Raw genomic sequence first — 21,280 nt, 5'->3', positions numbered from 1 at the left:
TCGTACATAATTATGATGTTTTTCAGAAGATGCAGGGAGAAGAAAACCAACAAAATCAACTCAAACCCTAAACCCTGTGAATTGCTGTTCACCACTGGTTTACCCTAAAAAATTTCAGAGCACTCAGGTAAAATGATCTTGCAATACCCTGTATGATCACAAGAGGGCGACGGGGTTAGGCATACACATTTACTTTAAAGCTGACCTTTCCAAGCTTCCAAGAGTTTATCCTGTTTTCAGAAAAGTTTTCCTATGAACTGTAAGGCTCACTTCTGATTTTCTTCTCAGTTCTAAAAAACGACGCAGCTACTAAGAAGCTCTGGTATGTCGTGATCTCTTTCCTAACTCCAAAATAGTATCCTTCCCTCTGTATGTTGGGCAGGCTTTTCTAAATCCTGGAGGGACAGGTGACCTTGCTCTGCACTGTGGAACAGAGCAGCTCTGGTGAGTGGGAGGAGAGTGGAGTGCAGGTCTCACAGCAGCCAGTTCAGCCTCAAGGGTGCACAAGTGGCCACAGAGGACAGGAAGAGTCTGCAAGGTAATCAGTTCCTCCATCCCTTCCCAACCCAAACTGTCACAAATCGTGCTGTGCCTTGGGAATCTCACTTTTGCAAAGCCTTTGAAGGATAAACCAAAGTCTAGTACTTGCTACCAAAGATAATGACCAGGGGAAAAAACCCCACCACACACACCACCTTTTTGCAGGACAAATGTCTACAATAATGATTTCTAAATTTTCTTTTCTCTTTGTAACTAAGATTTCCCGTATTCTCTAATGCAGAGTAAAAGCCCAGGCAGCAGTAAAGAACCCGTCTTGGTTAAAAGACACTCTGCCTCCTGCCAACAAGGCTGTTTAGTGTTTATCTCTATTACATCCATCTGTGGTTAATTGTATAGTTATGGTAATAGTGCCCTCCAGAGGAATTTTGAAGGAATTATAGTACTCGGAGCTAATACAAAAGATGTTTAAAAAATGAGTGCAAGAGGAAAACGGAATATTATTAAAATGATGAAATACTTGAACCTCAGGGGAAAAAAAATCTCAATATCAAAGCTCTTTCTATTTTGCATGTGCATTTACATCTAAGAAAACCATATCCTAGTTACAATAGGCTTCTTCATAGCCTGATAGCAAACATGAGGTTTGCACGACTCCATTTGAATCAAGGATATAAAATTAGATCAACCAAGCAAAGAATGAGATAGCTATTCCTAGTCTGCAGCAGACCTGAACAATGTATTATGAGTGGGCTCCAGCCTCAGTCTAGAATGTCTGGATATTTTCTGGACTTGCCGCTGTAATGTAGGCATGACACAGTTAACAGAGGCAGCCAGAAGTAAGTGCAGATGTTCAAGGAGTTCTTTGAATAAGGTTTATTTCAAAATCAAGATAAAACATGATTATATTTTCAAATTCCAGAATAGAGCTTTTTATGTAGCCATCAATTGTAACCTGCTCTGACACTAAGCCTCAAAGGAAGAGCATGGTACTGTGGTGCAACATGATGTCTTATTTTAGACCCTGTCCTGGAGGCCTGCAGTACAGGCTTCTGAGCAGATGACACCTCAGCACCTGAACATCAGGTGTTTTCAGATTTCTTTGGTTTTCCTTTTTTCTTTCTTTTTTCTTTTTCTTTTTTTTTTTCTCTCAACCTATGGGGTTAAATTGCACTGATTTACATGCTGAAACTCCTGTCCCCTCCTCCTCCAAAAAACAACCAACCCTTAATGAAAACCTAAATGACAGTGAGTTCTGTATTTGTTTGCTTTTAGGCATACCCCAGGCTCAGGTTTGACCTGAATGCCGCAGGTTTGCTGTCAGGTGTCCAGGCTCAGAGCTTTGCGTCAGGACAGCGCCCACACTGGCACTGCCCGAACTGGAAGGAGCAGTCTGGTGTTCCCATGCTTGGGATCAGATGGGTCTGTCAAGTTCAGCCCTTCCTTGGGGGAGAAGGAAGATGGTTGTGCTGCTTGTGATGTAACTCTTTGTAACAGGGTTGCCACCCTCAGTCTAAAACTTCTTCTGAACTGAGATTTCTTATTTTGCATGAACCTCAAAGGGGAGTGAAGTGAGCTAGCCATAGGTTGGTGAGACAAGGGTGACAAGACATCACAGCGGAAAGTAAGGAATGTACCTGACTCCAGAGCTTCTTGGTTGTCACTTCCCCCAGCAACTGTGGTGAAAAACATGACTTTCCCTATCTGCATTCATGTCATCAGTGCATGGTGGGTTTGGCCATCTTGTAGGCCATGGTGGTGGATGCTATTATTTGTTTCTCCTATGGTAGTTAACTCCCCCAACCCCCACCCTAAAGTACCATGAAATTACTGTCTATGTAGAGACAAGTGAACTTTTTGAATGAGGGTTTTTCATGGGCTGTTGGATGGGGGTGGGGGTGGGGGGGAGGATAAGTAGAGCGCTTTCTTGCTTTTCTCTCTTTCTTTCCTAACCCAGTGCTTGCCAGATGATCTGATCTCATTGTGAGCTGGGAATCTGTCCCTGGAAGATACCAGGCACCTGCAGAGACCGTTGTGCATGGATACTAACCCCTTCTTCATCTTCCCCTGAGGTATACCTGCTTCAGAACAATTTTCTCTTGCCCTCCCTGCCTGGTGCATTGCAGCCTTCTCCCCAGCCTCCCACCTGCCCCCACTCCACACCAAGTCGTATGTGTGTAGCAGCTCCCCTCCAATGTGAAGCACTGTGCTGCTAACTCTTTTCTTGGCATCTATTTATTTCTGCACTTGAAAGGAAGACAGAGCAAGGTAGGAAGGTCAGAGGGTTGTCAAAGCAGTAAGGGTTGGCTCAGCTGCCCAAAAGTCAGAACACAAATCTAGGTCATGGCTGCTGCAATGGAATGAGTACCTTTGGAATCATTGAGTAGGTTGTACATTTATAACTACAGAAATGCTGCAGTGTGAGCATCTTGCTCAGCCTCAGTGGATGCACCTCACCTCTTTAATTCTAGAGGTCCAGTGAACAGAGTCTTCCCTGTTGCTCTCTTGGTCCATAAATACAAAAACATCATTAGCAAAACCATGGGCAGGGTAGCGCAGGACCTGACACAACAGAGAGCAGTTGCTATTGTGAGAATAATCTGTGCAGATACCATTGATGGGGAAGGCACTTCGGGGTGATAGATGGAGCTGGATTCTCAGTGCTGCAAGTATCCCATTCATGGGCCAGTTCAATTGTGGTGGAGGGCTGCTGTGAGCTTAATTTCCACATAGCAGTTTGCAGAAATAAGTTTTATTGGAGGTAAGCAGTACCTTTGTATTATTTATGTGAAAACTCAAGCAAATTATTGTTCACTTTCATGCTGCAGGTAAAGTTTTAATGAAAACAGTAATGAATGCTTTGCTGGCATGCACAGGCAACCTAAGTATGCAGGCAAATTAGCTATCTAAACAGATGCTTTATATCCTGTATTGCATATAAGGAATGCTGTTCAGTCGGTTTAAAAATTATATATACACCCACAAACTTTTTTTTTTTTGTAAAAGCCATATGGTGATGGGTTTTGGTTTTTTGTTTGTTTGTTGTTTTGTGTTTTTTTAAGCAAGCGTTTCCGTCATACTGTGAGCAATTATGACAGTAAAATTAAAGTTGGAAGAAAGATATAAGAAGCTACCCATGTGCAAGAATTTCAGGGAAAATTCAGAAAAAATTGTATTATTTAAGATGTTGTACTGCTGCAATAGGTGCACTACTGCAAATGTAAGCAAAGCATCCTTGTGGAAAGGCAAATTGAGACAAGCTTGATACTGTGTAAGTAAGCTATTGTTTTGGTTTTAGATGCCTGTATTTTTATGCTTAAAGAATTGTTAATTTATTTTCTTTGATAAAGACAGTAGAGCTGATTCAGATATTACACTATGTTTACAGTATATACTAGCTTATAATGTCATATGTACTGGTTTATAGTATAAATATAGTGTAAGGTTTTATAAATTCACTGATCTCAATGAAGGTACCTGTGGCATCAATAAGAGAAAAGGACTCAATCCTACTAGTTCATCTGAATACTGAACAAGCCTGACATGTCATGTGAACCAAAGATTCACTCACAGCAAAACCCAGCAATGAGTGCAAGTGGGTCTTTATTACCATTTCCCTTTCCCTCTTATGCGGGTCGCTTAGGAGCTGAATTTAAAACCATACTGAAATCAGATCCTTTTCAAGGTAATCATAATATTAACAGCTCTCTGAGGCAGCACAGCCAAGCTAATACAACAAAGTCACCTTGGCTCTGGCACCCTGGCTCAGGTCTGCCAGAGTGGTCAAGCTCTGTGCTTTAGGTCCTCCCAGCTCTAGCAACATTGGAGACCCCATGCACCATGAGCTGCAACTGGAGGGGGTCTTAGGAATGATGATGAGCCAGCTCACTAAGTTTTCCATAGGAAAAAGCCTGCTGTAGTTGCTAGGGAGCTTGTCTTAACAATGTGCTGGTATCACAAGACTGTGTTTTTATATTTGTACAGTCTATGGTATGAACGATTTCTGGAAGGTAAACAAACCCTATTGAATACACTGGAATGACAAAGCTGAATTTCACAGAAAGCCATTGAGCAGGCACACTGGACTGGGGAAATGAAAAGAATAGCATAAGAAAACAATGGAAAAAATCACAGAAGGTAAGAGAAACGGAAGAAAACAGCACAAAGTGAAATTTATTAAAGCCTTATGAACAAGTGCTTTGGCTTTAAGCACTGCTCAGCTTTGGGATGTTTGACTCTCTTAGCTTAAACTTGTAGCTTGATTTCTTTTCTGAAGCATTTAGGCTCTTTCCTTGGGTCATTTAGTGTCTGTTAGGCATTTATATGTATGTGTACACATATATTAGGCTTTTATAAAGAAATCTGTATGTACATATAAATATACACATAATACATATGTTTGCATATGTATGTATATACATGTATGTTTATGTAATTTATATATAAACATATATATATGAGAGTGTCTTTAAATGTATATATACACATAAAAATCTGCCTCTGTTTTATTTTAACTCTGTGCTATAAGGTGGTTGTAATAAGACTGTTCTCCATTTCAGCACTTAATTTTCTCAGCAATTTGATTTTTTAAAGCTGAAGTAATTGTTTCTGACTGAAACAACTCTGCTAAAGTGTGCCGTTCCTTTCAGAGGATCAAAGTACAAAAGATGTTCAAATAAAAGGAGAGATTAAAACCCGCGGTCTACATTTAGTCATGGCTAGCTTTGCAGTCTGTGAATGCTGATCTTTCATAACATATTTTAAACCCCAGGAGGGTGTTGGTAACTTAGTAACTTTGTCTAATATATGCAAGTGTCAGTAGAGCCCCTGAAAATGTTTTCTGTGTGAAACAAAATGTTTTCTATACATTTTTCTTGGAAAAGTAAAAGTTTACTTCCCTATCCCTCTTCCCTCTCTGTCCTTTCCCTGACTTGTTCTGTGAGTAAATAGAGGGTGAGGAGTGTTCTCAGAACAGAGTAGTCCTTCTTGCCCTTTATGGAAAATGTCTGCTTTACTGATGAATCATTTGACAATGATGCAACCACTGTATTGTATTTGTTGCAACTTTAATTTTCTTTGTCCAGCAGCATCTACTCTGCTGGGTTTTACTAAACAGGTAAGAAGGCACAATCCCTGTTTGATGAAGCTTGTAAAGTGAGAAATAAAGAAGGGCCTTCATACAAAAAAGCAGATCTTAACTTTTTTTTTTTTTTTTTACCCAGAATTCTTGTTTGTCTGCTGCTTAAACATAATAAAATCTTGACATGTGTTTCCACCAGCATGTGGGAAAACCCTGTTGTACCTACGTAGTTTTGCTAACACCTTGTCATTGCCTTGGTGCAGCAGTACTTAGGAGCAATGATCTAAGAGAAGTAGCATCACGCCACCTTCAAGCAGGGTGCCAGCAATCATGAATCTTTCCTGTAAAGAGCAACCTTCTGACAGGGGCCAGATTTTTCAGTGGTGATAATAGATATGATGACACTCCCTGCAGCCAGACCTAAAACTGAGTTGCCACTGTGCTTGACACAGCGATCTCTGCTCCTTGTGTCAGAGTTTTGGGGAAATGACAGTAGGTGGCACTGGAGAATAGGAACACAGATGCCTGGATCTGTTATGAAATGAGCACTGTCCCCACTGGCTTTCTGTTTAGCCCGTTTTCTGGCTCCCCGGATTGCTGAAACACTTCGCTGCATTCCCTTTGCAAGCCTGTTATTGCTCAAAGCCTCAAGGCTTCAGATGCAAGGGTGTGATCTGGGAAAGCTCCAAACTGTGTGTGGAGCAACGCTGAGAGCAAAAGCCTGCTGAAGATGCTGTATTTCATCTTGGGGTGTGTTCGAGCGACTATTTTGCCAGCTCTTTACCCGCAGCTTTTTTATCAGACCTGGCTGGTGCGAGCACGCTCACACGTGGCTAAACCAAATGCATGATTCTCCTTTCGGCTGGGTGAGATGTAGGCTCCTGCCGGGTGGTGGAGCAGCGAGAGTATCTAACAGAGAGAGAGGAGGCATCCCAGGGAGTATCCAGTTTTCTTTGTCTCTAGAGATTTTGTCCCACATGCCAGCAAAAAAAGGAGGAGGCAATGCTTGGGCGTTCCAGGAGGAATTAATGTAGAAAGTGATTCAGCAGTTCCCTGCCTACTACATCGATGGGAAAGAGAAAACAGAAAAAAAAAGATGCCACCTTAAAAGCTTAATAAAATCCCGAAAATGTTCAGTTTCCCAAGTAAAACCTTCACAACCTTGTCCTGGAAATCATTGTGGGGAGAGAGGGGGACGTATCCCAGCTCAGTCCATATGACGCATATAGCCTTCTGTGTTTGGGAATACAAGCTCTTCCCATGTGTATTTCCTCTGTTTTCTCAGTCCTCCTCCTTCTACCGTGTCCAATCACTGCGGGATGAAGCAACATCACACTGCCATAAACTCTGAAACGGCAGCTCCTAAAATTGCTGTGTTCCTCTCTCTCAGGATCGCTTCACAGTAATCACTGGCAATGACTACAGTACGGTACAAGTGCCACCAAATAGTTTGTGGAGCAAGCTGACATTTTAAGGGTTGGAGAATATACGAGAAAACATGTATCTCCCTTCACCAGCTGAAAAGTTTTGACCTTGGCTAACTCTGAAATCACAATGACAGCACTGACAGGTTTTTGCTATAGTTTGAAGAGCAGAAGTTTGCCTGTAATGCTTTATCAAATTATTACTTCATTCACTTTATCAGATGTAAAATATCTGAGATTAGTTATTAACTTTAAATGCTTTATCCTAATCTGTTCAGTCTTACTGTATGGCTTTTTATAACTGAAATATTGTTTCATTGGTACTGACTCCCTCACTATTTTTGAGGATGATTTCCTGCCTGTAAGAGCCTCAGAGTAGACTAGGTTTGGGATTCTGTGTGAATTCTGAATGGCACTTCAGCCAGGCAATTTATACCTTTTTAAGGAATGGTATGAAGCGTGAAGGCAGATGGTCCCTGAGGGAACTTCTTCTGTGTTGTGCCTGAAGCAGCCTCTACTGCTCCCTTTTATGGAGGGTCCTGGGGCCCCTGAGGTATGGGAAGATGTTTGTGACCGGTGCTGTATTTACTCCAGCTCTTCAGCAGGTCCTTTTCAGAGGGTCAAGGCTTCATCGGTTTTTGGGAAATATCCCAGCATGAGGGAGGTTCTTCCCCCATTACACTCACAGCTCTGCATACTGAGGATCCAAAGCCAGAGGACCTCACTGCCATGCACGATTTGTACCATCCCCTTCTCCTGTGAGCAGAGCTAGGCACTCCTTTTGGAGCACACACCACTAGTGCAGATAAGATGGAAGCTGCATGAAGGTGGTCTACAGTAAAACGTCTGAATCCTGTTCTTGTAAAGAAACCTTTCTAAAAGGCAAGTCTTTATGTTAGAGAAGTTCTTTTGTTATTTTAAACATGTTTGGTACTTGTACTGAGAGTATGAGATCATCTGCTACCCTGCTCATAAAAAAAAAGAAGACAAAAAAAAAAAAAAGAAAAAAAAAAAGAAAGAAAAAAAAAAAGGTTGATTTCCCAAACTGAGAGAGAGGACAGATAAGGTGTTACCTTTTAATTGTTACTGCAGTTTGAAATTTCCCTGAAGGAAGACAGGGGAAAGAATCATTACCACAGTAAACCGGTTAAACAGGAAGGAATGCTTCTGATGGAAAGTTACACCCCCTTCATACTGAAAGTACATAGGTCATCTAAATGTGTCTGTGAACAGGAAGACATAGGAGACTGTATATTCTTCTAACAAATTATGTATTTCAGGTAAGAAGTTGCAAGAAATATTCTTACGGCTTAGCAAGTGGTCCAGTTATCTCCTCCTGGGTTCTGGCAAAAAGGGAAAATGGAGCCCACAGTGCACGAAGCTTTTGTACTAGAACACATGTGCATGCTGAAGTAAGGAAAGTATTTTTGTGTGCTTGGACGGCAACTACATCATTGTGAGCATTGCATGATGCTGTCAAATCTCTTGGTTTGTAGTGAATGCTTTACAGTGTTTATTGGGATTCTCCCTTAAAGCCCCCAGTCCCAGAACCATAGGATTATGTGAAAACACAGCTGTCATTTAAAAGGAAAAGGAAGGATTCATAGCCATGGGGAAAAAATCCCAAAGCCTCTAAAATGTGAATTCAGAAACTGCATGCAAGGCAGAGAAAATTAATCTTAAAACTTAATTTTACTTTTTTTAATGCATTATAAATTTTGCCTTCTAAGTGATTTTTGAAAATTCAGTGTTATCAATGTACTTTGCGTGGTTCAAATGGAGTAACAGTTGCTGGCAAAAAGCCAAATAATTTCCTGAAGTTCATACGCTGTTTTGAAAAGGAACAGGATTTGGCCCAAATATGGAGCCGAATCTTACAAACCAAACCAGCAGGTAAGACTTAAACCACCTAGATTTACAACATGGCATGCTTATTTTCCAGTTTTAATGGTTCCTTTTAAATGCAAGCTTATGTAAGAGAGATGCAGTGCTACAAACGGTGCTGTACAAGCTCCTGCTCCCTGCCAGGCCCTCCCTCTGCTGTGATCCGGGCTGGGAGAGGGATCCAACTGCACTGTGTAGACTTCTGGTTCCTTACGTGGCCTTCCCAGCCCCCTGAGGAGAACAGGGAAGCAGAATGCACAGACCAGCCTTTGGCACTATAGATAGATTGTATACTTTTGAAGATGACTAGGAAGGCAATACTTCTGCTGAACAGTATGGAGCGTGCGGGAGATAAGCATTCATGTACAGATAGATGGAGGTGGGGGGTGTGTGTGAATATTTGTCTGCTGGAGAAATACGGGATGCTGTACATGAAAGCCTTAGGGGTGAATGAGCTGTTAGACATTTATGTGTCATTATAAACTGAATTTGTCTGAAATATAAAGAAAAAAAAAATTCAAAACTGCTGAAAGGTCATAAAAGGTTGTTGGTTTTTTCTTTATTTTGTTTTTGGGTTTTTTTGTTGGTTTTTTTTTTTGTTTGTTTGTTTGTTTTCTGTACCTCAATTATTGTCTTCCAGGCAGCCAAACTTTATTAAGGAAAATGAAGCTGGAGGGAGATAGCAGTCTTTTATTATTTTTTTTTCCCTGAAATATTCCAATTTTCAAGATCAAAAAAATAAAGAATAAAATATGTTCTCTTTCTTGATTTAATGAATATATAATTTTCTTTCTTGTTTTCGTTTACTTACCTGCTGTAGTAATGAGAAAAAGAGGAAGATGTAAATGTTGAAAAATTCATTTAAAAAAGTCTTATTATTATGCTTATTAATTTTTTCTGGAAAAAAAAAAGGGTGTCGTCTTAATCTAAAAACATAGTGAACCTCAGGATTCACTCTTAGAGAAAGCTGCAGAGACTGTAATTGAAGTTCATGCTTAGATCACCATTCAAATTGGCATGCAACGTTTTGGTTATCTGGCTTAGTGTGACTTCATAAATGCTTTTGTTACTCAACACAGTTAAAGCAAACCAAAGCATACAACACATGGAATCACTAAGTTGACTGCTTGAAAGAATAGTTCAGCCTCTAACTTGGAGATTTCATTTCAACCTATTTAATTTTTTGTTTCTTTTCTCATTCCTCACAGTGGGTGACAGTAGTCTATGTCACCTAGAGTTTGACTTCAAATGAAACAATAATAAATAAAGTTGTGATGAATACCTTCTGTTGCAATATAGATTTTCATTGCAAGGCAGTATTATCTAAAGTAATACAGTATAGATTTTGGGGACATATTGGAAAAGCTATTTGTGGATCTAAGCCTTAGCAATTTCTGAGCACATTTTTTATCTCGATGGCTCCCCCCGCTCCCCCAGGGAGTATATATTTTTAATTGAATTATTAAATCAGATGTTTCTTTTAGGTGATAAGTATCCAGCAGAACTGTGTACTTCATGTAGTATTGCTATTCTGTGTCATTTGTATTTTTAGGCTACATCTGTATCAGTAAATGAAACAGGCCAACGCCTTGAGGACAAGTGGCCCAGAATAAATTTTTGTTTTAGAGCTAAACTCTCTTCCTAAATAAGATATCCTTATGCCTGCTGACAGCAGTCTCCATCACATGCTGCCCATCTGAACCATAGAACTATTGCTTGGCACATGCCAAAGTCATATCAGGAAGTTTGTGAGCAACAGCGTGAATGATGCTGAGCTTCTGCAGAAGCTCATGCCTTTGCCTGTTAATTTACTAAAAAAGATGCAACCTCAGGCTTTGAAGATACATCTGTTTTGAAAAACAAAGAAACAAAAAAGTCTGAAATTTATTTATTTATATTTGTTTTCCTTTATATATGCCATATCCAAGCTTTTGGGTTGTAGTGTTTTGAATGTTAATTGGAGATCTGTGTCTTCTATGTTTTTTGACTTAACTTTCTTTGCCTGATTGCAGTAGGATAAAAAGTAGTAGAATATGAAGAAATTTGCAGTGCAAAAAAGAGAAAGATGTGAATGAAACTGCCATTAAAGAAACCATCAATACAAAGCTTTCCTACCTGCTTGTTTTAGATTCCTGCATTGTGTGCTATACAAGTGTCAAGTAATGGAAATAATATGGAGATTTTCTTTAATGTTTGTCAGAATTAGTATCTTAGCATTTAGATCAATTGTTTCAGGAATCCTGTTGCAGCTTTTTAGGAGTCCAGGATAACTACAATAACTATTATTATTATTGTTATTATTATTATTTTTAAAGTCTGGAAATGAGGATCAGGCAACAGAATATTAAACCTTCTGATAAAGAAAATATTTCCACCATGTGTAGAAAGCTCTAAAGCCAAAAAAGACTGAAGAAGTGTACTGCTTTCATTATAATAGATATTTAGGTGGTTAACTTTTGTTATGTGCTTCATTTCAGTGTGTGCGTAGCTCCAGTTCTGAACATTACTCTCTTGACCTTGGAACTGTTGTAAGATTTCCCTGAGGATTGATAAGACCAAAGAGAAGAATCAATGATGGCGTACTTTGGGAGGGTGCCTTTCTCACACAAGGAATTTTTTGAAGGACACGCTGGGCACCAAGCATCTTACCCAATGTACCATTCTGGTTCTGCTGGAGAGATCCATCTAGGATTTGATCGAATAGTTGATGAAGTCAGCAATGAATTTTTTTTTTATGGTTCATCACATTCACATCATCATGGAGAAATTCTTTTCCCTTCAGACATCTTTGGTCCGAACGTGCTTGACAAGCAGTATTGTGAACAGCCTGTAGTTGCTCATGGTGATCTTTACCCTGGAAACCCTCTCTCACACTGGCAACAAGGCGCAGTGTCACCAGTGGTTGGCTTCAGATCTTCTTTACTCCCTGACTGCATAAACCCCTCACTGGTGGATCCCTACCCCTACAGTCAAAATAGGGAAGCCTATGGAGGGAATAGTCCAAGTATAGCCACAAATGTGTTTGATTCAAATGTGGAAAGACGCAACACAAGTCTGAGTTTGCAGATAGGCTTTGACAATGTGGATGCTCAGTGTCCTGTTTTCTTAGACAACTATCAGTTTGGACAAGAAGTGGGAGATGAAAGTGGAACTTGGGAAGCTTGCTTAAGTGAAACTTCAAGAAGATGTGACATAAGACCTACCTGGCCCAGCAGCTGTGGACGTGACAGAGGGGTATTTAAATTTTCTTACATTAATAGTGCTTAAGGTTCTCAAATTTTACTCGTGTCTTTGCACTTTGTGTATTCACTTACACTGATGCAACATGGATTAGAAGCACTTGATTTAAAGACTTTATACAAAATGAAACATTTATACCTTGGGGGAAGCAAAAGCTTTTGCTCTTGCAGTGAGTGTCTGTCATGTGTCTTGCAATTCAGCTGGCCAAAAGCAACTGTGAGACTTCTTATTCACTTCTTATTTGGTTTTTACTGCTTCCAAAGACAGAGATGCAGGGAAGTGTCAGGTGTGTTTTCCAATAATTGTGCATCTTGATTTCATGGCAGTCATAATTTCCAACCTAATTTTTTATCTTTACGAGGAGAATGCTCTTAAACAAACAGTACATGATTAGTTAGGAAATTTTTATATATTATGAAAACCTCCAAGCATCTTTTTCCTTTGATTCTAATATCAGAAGAGAACCCAGCAGACCATAAAAAATGACTTTTGAAGGGGAGGTGGCTAGTCTGGCTAGCTAATGAGGATTTTATATGGGCAGAATCTGTGTCCTAGCTGTTTCATGTTTTAACCAACTTGTACTTAAAATGTCAATGTATTTCTCCAACCTACCTAGTAAAAAAGACTTCATTTAAAAGTATACTATGTTCCTCACCTAGTATAAAATGAAGTATCTCCGTTGCCTCTAATGGAAACCTGCCATTTTACACCAGAAGAGAATCTAGATTATGGTCTAGAATGCTCCAGTAGGCTCATTTTATGGCTCATTGAACCATAAAACTACCACAGAGGGAGAAATACAGAAATATAGAGTAAGATGTGTCTGAGAGAGATAACAAACCTTTGTAGTCTGATATGAATCCTGAGACTCAAAATAAGAATACATTATGCTGAATCTGTTTTTCTGTTGAGCCAGATTATTGTCTCTGTATCTAGTTTGGCAGACCTATCCCGATCCCGACAGATGAAACATATTAAGTCCTGCCTTCACCATGTTCTGCATGCACTTACGTGTGCATACATAACTATCTTCTAAAACCAGATGTATCTACTATAACTGCGGAAGCCAGGTCCTATAACACATGCTCTGTCTTTAGCTGTCCTTTTGAAGCAAATACTTCTTTTTTTCCTCCTTCCATCGGGTGTTCATAGCTCCATTCGTGGTTTTGCTGTTTTTAATAATGATGTCTTATGGGACTCCCATGACTCTCTCTGATGTTATATCTCTTCTCATTTTCTTTCTTTCAAAATCCTGACATAGAGAAGCAAAAAGAAAATGATAAATCCTCCCTTTTCTCTAGTCCTTGTTAGCATTCTGAATCATTATAGGAATCCTGAAATAGCCTACAGGATACCTCTGCACCATGAATATTAAAAGACGATTTAGGTTCACCATCTGCTTTTAACTCTCAGTGATCACAGCATCATAAAAAAAAGGGGAAGAGACACTTGATTGACTTGTTTCTATGTCTGTGAATAGGGAGAACTATAGAAGTAAACATACACAGACCCAGACAGATGGGGGGGGGGGGGGGGCGGGGAATACATCTGTGGGCAAGAACTCTTAAAACTAATCCTGGGCACCACATTTTGGAAGTTCAGTGATGAATACAAAAGTGGAGGGGATGAATAGGTGGAGAGACAAAAGGCTGTTGTTGCTTTTTACTTCTGATAGGAAAACTAAAGCATGCTGACATCATGATGAAAAGAACAAGCCTTCTCATGAGAAAAGTAGAAAATAGTGAGATACAAATGAGCATGAGGAGATTAAATTGTGGTATGGGAATAAGAGGCACTAGAGAAAGCAGCCTTATAAGAACCGGCACGAACACTTCTGTGACAGAGGAAGAGAGAATTATAGGGGAGGGAAGAGAAGAGATGAGTGAGTCAAGGGCGGCTACAATCGAATGTGTGGGAGGATTTGATTAAGTCAGGGAAGTATTTGAGCTGTTTAGCTAGAAGGGGAAGAAATGGGAGAGAGGAGAGAATTGATTTGTAGCAGAAAAATCAGTGTGGTCACAGGAATTCCTTCAGGGAAAAACAGCCATGTCAGGATAGAAAGAGAGCCAAGGCAAGGGACTGAACCTTGAGATGGTAAGAAAGGGAGAATAAAAGTTGAGAGAGAGAAGGGTAAAAAAACCACCTGTGTAAAAGCAACTCATTGCTACTGGATTGAGAGTGGAAAAGATAAGGAGGACTGTGGGGTGACAGGGCTGATGTTAAGACTGTCAGAGTGGTCGGAAAAGTGGAACATGACAGTAAAAGAAAGAGAACAAGCCCATACTGGATTGGTGAGAGCCAGCATGAGTTGAGTAAATGATACATCTGACTAATAGGAGATAAGAACCAAGACTGCAGACAGAGTGAAATGGAAAGGATGCTGAAACATGGAGATGAGCATTGAGATAGGTCATAGGTATGCAAGGTGAAATATTCACATTGCTGAAATCATATTGTCATTCTGATCCTTAGCTCTTGGATGCAGTTGTATGGCCCTTGGCTTTATTGAATGTGTGCTAATCAAAATATGTCCATATGTAATAAAAGAAATATAAATATATATATATTTATATTTCATATAAAAATATGTAATAAAGGAAACATTAATTTTCTCTAGCCCTGTCATCATGAAGTCAGATGTTAAAAAATATTAAAGAAACTGTCTTCATAACATCCCTGTGAAAAGACATTTTATTTTATCTGTATTAGAAAGAAAATGGAAATCAAATTTTAAAAGTATCCAATAGATTTGCCTGTTCCATGTACAATATTCAGAATCTAAAGTTTTCAGAATAACTAGCAAGACTCAATTCTTCACCCAAGCCCAACCATCAGATTAAACTCCATGATTTCAGTTTGGGTGCTCCAGAAATGAGAAATACACAATTAGCGTTCAAGTTTGGGAAGGATGGTTGTCCTGGTTTCAGGTGCGATGGAGTTAATTCTCAGGAGCTAGAACGGTGCTGTGTTTTGGCTTTGATGTAAGACTTTTCAGTTCCTCCGGCCTTGCTAGCAAGAAGGCTGGAGTGGCACAAGGAATTGGGAGGGGACACAGCCACATCAGCTGATCCAAACTAGCCAAAGGGATATTCCATACTATGGGACGTCATGCCTGGTATATATACCTGGGGGGTTGGCTGGGGCAGACAGGTCATTGCTTGGGGACTGGCTGGGCTTCAGTCGGCAGGCAGTGAGCAGTTGCATGGTGCACCACGTGTTTCTTTCTTCCTTTCCCTCTGGATTTTATTCTTTCCCTTCCCCTTTTCATTATAACTGTTATTGTCATCATTGTTATTATTGTTCTTTCATTTTTATTCTATTTTGATTATTAAATTGTTCTTATCTCAGCCCTGGAGTTTCACATTCCAATTCTCCTCCCCATCCCTCTGTGTGAGGGGGGAGTGAGCGAGCAGTTGGGTGGTACTTAATTACCAGCTGGGGTTAAAACACGACAATGGTTCAGGTGACTTGACTCACACAATGTAAGAAATCTGTGGATGGGAAAAGATAGATTCCACTTACCCAGGGATGCACTCTGTTACTTTATTCCTGTTGTCATCAGTTCTTTCCATACACAATTCTCTGTCTCATTCATTGCACACTTTCAGATATTTGCAATGAGCAGAGAGTGGAATCCTATAGGTAAATAATGTGTGATTGTGTAATTAATATTTTACCTTTATATGCAATGGGAAGAAAGTAGTTTCTGGACACCTGAAAAGAGAAATGACAAAACTAAAGCTCTCATCCACATGATTCATAAATGGAGTTGGACCTATATAACTACTATGTACACCTCTGCCGCCAGAATGAGTTTGTATTAGTTAGCAATGATATATTGATTCCCTCTGTGTAGACTATTACTAGTCTGCACAATATTTTTATTTGCCATTAGGATTCACTCAGAAATGCTGCCAGCAAAGGCACGGAGAGGCAGAGGGCTCCTGTCTCCTGCAGGAGAGGGTCCAGCTTCCAGCTTTGTCTGTCAAGCTCCTTTTTGCCATCCTTTAATAATTACCTAATCACATTCTTCTTCAAGCCATGAACTTGAGGATCCATACCCATGTTCTCATGGTCAATCATCTTTTCCTGGTCTTGGCCCTCTCCTTGCTCAAGTCCTCTCTGTTCCTCCTTCCTCAGTTCACAATTGCAGTTTTGCTCCTTTAGTATCAATGTTATGTCCCAGCCTCATCTTTTCTTACCTGTGGCCTAGTTTCCTTAGCTTTTCATTTATCCACTACCTTTCTTTTTCATGCACTTGTTCTAGGGCACTGTACCTGCTCTGTAATGACAGAACTGCGGGTCAAAAAAGAGCTTTTTGTTTGTTGCTGAAAGCAGCAGGTTTCCAGCCTTTGCTCCTGTGGGAGTCTCCATCCACTGCTCCTGTAGGGTAGTCTTGAGTTGTCCCTCCTTTGCAGCACAGGGCTTGGGTGGTTCTTCACTCTGCAGAGTCCCTGTTAATCTCTTCTTCCGGCTGATCACGTCCTCCTGCAGCTCCTTCAGCAGCAGCTTGGCACTGCAGCCAGAGCACAGCTCCCACCAGCGAAGCCGCTGCCACTCCCAGACCCAGCGAGAGGCACTCGACAAGCCCCACAGACAGAGACCGGGGCTGCAGTATCCTTCCTCTGGAGCTCTGTTGTGTGCATTAGCCTCTGCTATCCACAGGGTCAGTTTCTGCACACCATGATGAAGATTGTGCCATGTGGCATGTCACCACCATCACTGCGTAGTCTTCAGTGAAGGTTCTGGGTTGCCTTTGCACCCCTACTGCAACAAGTGTGGCAGCTTTACCTTCCCACTTGTGCTCTGTGAGCTGTGCTCCTGCTGTAGAGCTCACTCACAAACACAGCAATGTCTTTCTGAGCTTGTTCTGGATTTAATTCCTCTGTCAGGAACACGGGGGTACACAACATTCCAGATGCCAACTTCCTAGACCCTTGTCAAATATACCTTTTTGTGGAATTGTCTACCCTAATGAAAATGTGAACAGGAATGGGGTTTGTTTGTGTTCTGGCATTTTTTTTATGACTACATAATTTTAGGAGACCATTACTGTTAACAAATTATTCATAATTTCTAAATAGTGAACCTCTACCAGAAGTTCTTACCACCGTCTGCTGACGTCAATTGTAAGGTGTCTAACCAAGGTGGAAAAAAATGAACCAGTGGAGATGCTAGGTTTTCAGTGACTTTTGAAGGAGCTTTTTTTCAGCAGTCCTTAGAATCAGGGGGTGATGGACTACTGATTTGTACTTCTAAATTTATTTTCACTCTTATTTCAGCCCTGAGGGTTATCCATTTTTTTGGTACCAGATATTTCAGTTTTTCCCTCTACTGATGATGCTTGCTTACTTTTAAATTTCATAAGCACTCTCCTAATGCTTGTGCTATTGCGGTTAATGAAAATACTATATACAGTGATACCCAAGACTGATGGTATCCATAAAAGAGTTGTAACTTTTGTGCTTTCAGTTCTGCCATTGTGATTTCCCCACTAGCCAGCTCCCAACAGATCTTTCATCTTTTATACTCATGCCATCTTTTAAACTGTAACTAAAATTTCCCAGCCTGCATCTTTTCATGTATATTGGAAAAAAAAATCTTGAATTTAGTATATTATTTATTATTAATGTTATAAGTTACATACTTGTACATACATTATTATTAAAATGATAAACACACCTTTCACCATATCTCAGTTTCCTCTTCTGTGACATGTCATTAGTTGCTTCTCTCTCTGAAGGGGCTTAAAAGTTGATGGCTTAGTTGAACCTTGTATCTGTCTTTATGTACCACAGCAGAATGGGCTTGGAGACATAAGAGCATTAAGCTCTTTCTTGGAGGTGATGTTCTGAGTGAAGGGTACTATGGCAAACAGACAAGGGGGTGCTTTGACCCAAAGCAGTGGCTCACAGCTGTGCTCCCCAAGTTTAGAGAAAGTATCTGGGGATTTTTTCATATTCAACAGAATACACTCACTTCCTGTTACTTGTCTTAGGGATTTGCCCGACAGGTTCATGGAATTTGAAGGGATACCGAGCTTCCTTCAAGGGCAGAAAGAGAGAAAGTAAGGATTAAAACTCAGCGCAGCATAACCTTCTTTACCCCACCCCACCCCCCCCAGCCTTTTGTAAACTAAGCATATATCTTCTGCATTTAGAGTTACCTCTGCTCTGTCACTGGATAAATTTTGAAAGCTTTGTCTGGAATCCCTGTATTCTTCACGGAGGGGAAAAAAACAATTGCTAAACTCAGGGTAGCGGATGTTTTTTGACTTTTTGTTTTTTTCTCTGAAAGCATTTAGAGTGCAGTCAAAAGATTGCTATTTGTGCTTATTTGGAGCTCCATCATGTCAGGGGAGGGATGATGATGTATGAAAGTTAGTTCTCATGGAACTAAATGCAAGGTTAGCCTTATGGTCCTTCTGCTTCTGTTATCTAAATAACTGAACTCTGCTTCTTCTGGTGTCTTTTTGGTATGTTTTAGGCTACAAGTTGGTCTATCCAGCTGGTTGAAGCAAATCAAGGAAGTAACGAGAACACAGTTGCTTTTTGCAATGCAGTGGAGAAGTAAGTAATGAAAAAACTTTATTCAACCTACTATGACATTTCACTTATTTATATATTAATCGGATTGGTTATCCCTCTGTATTGGGTCTGGCTGAGATGGAATTAATTTTCCCCATAGCAGCCCTCACAGGGCTGTGCTTATATTGGTAGCTAATAACACACCAGTGTTTTGCTACTGCTAAGCAGTGCTCACGCAGCATAAAGGCTCTCCCTCCAGCATTCTCCCTTCACCTGTAGGATGGGAGTGGGCAAAATCTTTGGAGGGGACACAGCCAGGACAGAGGACCCAAACTGAACAAAAGGATATTACATACCATATAGCATCTGCTCAGCAATAAATGCTATGAGTAAGAAGGAGGAATAGGGGCATTTGTTAATACGACATTTGTCTTCCAGAGCAACCACTGTGTGTACTGAAACTCTACCTCCCAGCAACCGGCTGGACATTCCCTGCTGATGGGAAGTAGAGACAATCTTTTGTCTTCCTTTGCTTCCATGCCTGGCCTTTGCTTTTGCTTTTATTAAACTGCCTTTATCCTGACCCCCAAGGGTGTTTTTTTCATTTTATTTTCTCCCTCAACCTCATCCTCCTGAGGATGGAAGTGATAGAGTGGCTTGGTTGGCACCTGGCATCCAACCAAGGTCAACTCACCACACCCTGCATTCCTGAACTGTGCCATAATTCCAGTATCTACATAAATATGAAAGAGTTCCTAATTTTGATTTAAAGATTGTTAATAGAATGTTAATTCTAAGAATATTTTCTGCCTTAGAAGTCCCCTTTATCAGTGATAAGTACATTTAGCTCTTCAGTGTTGGTGGTTTATAGTGTGTGAAACTGAAGATCCATTGTCTGCCATTGCCTTGCACAATATTAGTGCCTGTGTAGCTTGGAGCAGGAGAAAAGGATTGGAAGAACTGACTGACGAAGAACACAATTATTATATACTGTACAATGAAAAGTGAGACTTAGTAAGCCACAAAAACTCCTTTAACTTTTGTTTACCATTACTGTTAGTAGTGTGGCTTAATTGGATAAAACTTTTTTACTTTTGTAATCTTTGGAAAAAGAAATTGTGTTGAAATCCAAGAGCACTAAGAAATACAGATCTTTAGATTAATTTCTCCTTTTTTAGATATTCACTGATCATGCTATCAAGTTGTTAGCACAAACACATGCTTTTCCCTGCAGAAAAATATTTGGAAAATGGAATGCTGATTTTTTTAAATATATATTAGACTTCAATTAATTGACTGTATTGAAGGTCAGCCAAGCTTGCTTCTCTTAAGAGAAAAAAAGAAAAAAAAATCCAGTTTGCCACTGCTCTGAAAGTAACAGTGAATATATTATATATTCATACAGGGTGAATGGTCACCTTCAAAACATACTCATTCACATAAGTCTCAGTTTTCTTTTTTGCCACAGTTCATCAGTCTGAACCCCAAACCAACTCTGTTAACATAAGATGTGTGAAAGCACATTCCACGTGACTGGCTTTCCTCTCAGATATTCAGATAAATATTCTATATTTAACTTTGAACTCTAATTACAAGAAAAGCTTTCTATTGATTTTTTTTTAATGAATACATGAGTCTATTTACAGGGCTAAAAAGATTAATAGAATTAAGCCATTCCTGTTTTTCAGTAACTTGTTTAACGTGTATCACCAGCAAGAAAATAAGAACAGACTTTGCTTTTCTTCTATCAAATAAATGGAAAAGCATTCTTAAGTCAAAATGTCACAGCACATAAAAGACCAAAAAATGTCATAAATTTGTAAACAACAAACATACTCAGACTTGCCAAATGAGCATCCTTCCAGTCCCCAAAGAATCTCAATACCTGGCAGTTTCATATATCAGAGGCAAGATTCAGAATTCAAACTCTGTGTCATGCAGACTTGTACCTCTAGCATGTAGCTCAAATAGAAACCCATCATGTTTTTTCTCTAGGTAATATCTGTACAGGTAGCAATCTATAATTGAAACACTTAATTGTACACAACTATCAACAATTTTCAAAATCCTTTTATCAGGTTACTTCTACAATTATGGACATAGTGAATGTTCATCCATGAGTGGCTTTGGAATACATCCTAAAAGGGGTTTGACACTTGAAGATGCCACACTGATAGTCTCAGGATCCAATGCTGCAAAATGCAGCATTCTTCCACCTCCGACTGACTTTATGGATGTACTCTGCACCACAGAGAAAGACATAGCATTAAGAAATGCTGTGGAATAGCAGATCCCTCTAAATGTTAGTGCTTTCTGCATACACTGAATTGTTGCAGCACAGAAAGCAATTAGCACAAGTTCTTCTTCATGTAATACTTGAGTAGTACTTCAGTTATGCCTTGGAAGACTTAACCTTTCAAAATTTTGTGATGGGTGTGTTTTGCCCACCTGCTCAGGCCAGAAGCCCATTAAGTACTTGAAAAAAAATAGATGACCATAAATAAGCAACACTTTCCGGTCCCCCCATTATCCTAAATTATAAATAGTGTGGGGGTAGGGAAGGAGTTGAGGTTCATTTAGTTTTGAAAAGATGCCAGTAAGTTGAGGAGGAGATTGATGCCCGGTGT

At 39.9% G+C, this 21,280-nt stretch overlaps 1 protein-coding gene across 1 annotated transcript in view; it reads left to right on the top strand.

Annotated features, from left to right (window-relative positions):
- The first annotated feature begins 8,171 nt into the window (after positions 1-8,171).
- The window catches only part of PIK3C2G (phosphatidylinositol-4-phosphate 3-kinase catalytic subunit type 2 gamma), a 208,241-nt gene continuing 195,132 nt past the window's right edge, over positions 8,172-21,280 (top strand). Inside the window, exons 1-3 of the mRNA XM_027807693.2 lie at positions 8,172-8,282; positions 11,364-12,120; positions 18,613-18,695. Coding sequence (XP_027663494.2) covers positions 11,458-12,120; positions 18,613-18,695 — 746 coding nt within the window. The 5' untranslated portion in view covers positions 8,172-8,282; positions 11,364-11,457. The remainder of the gene's footprint in view (positions 8,283-11,363; positions 12,121-18,612; positions 18,696-21,280) is intronic.

The sequence above is a fragment of the Falco cherrug genome, chromosome 5, assembly GCF_023634085.1.
Source record: "Falco cherrug isolate bFalChe1 chromosome 5, bFalChe1.pri, whole genome shotgun sequence".
NCBI lineage: Eukaryota > Metazoa > Chordata > Aves > Falconiformes > Falconidae > Falco > Falco cherrug.
This window is presented reverse-complemented; position numbering and strand designations above follow the sequence as displayed.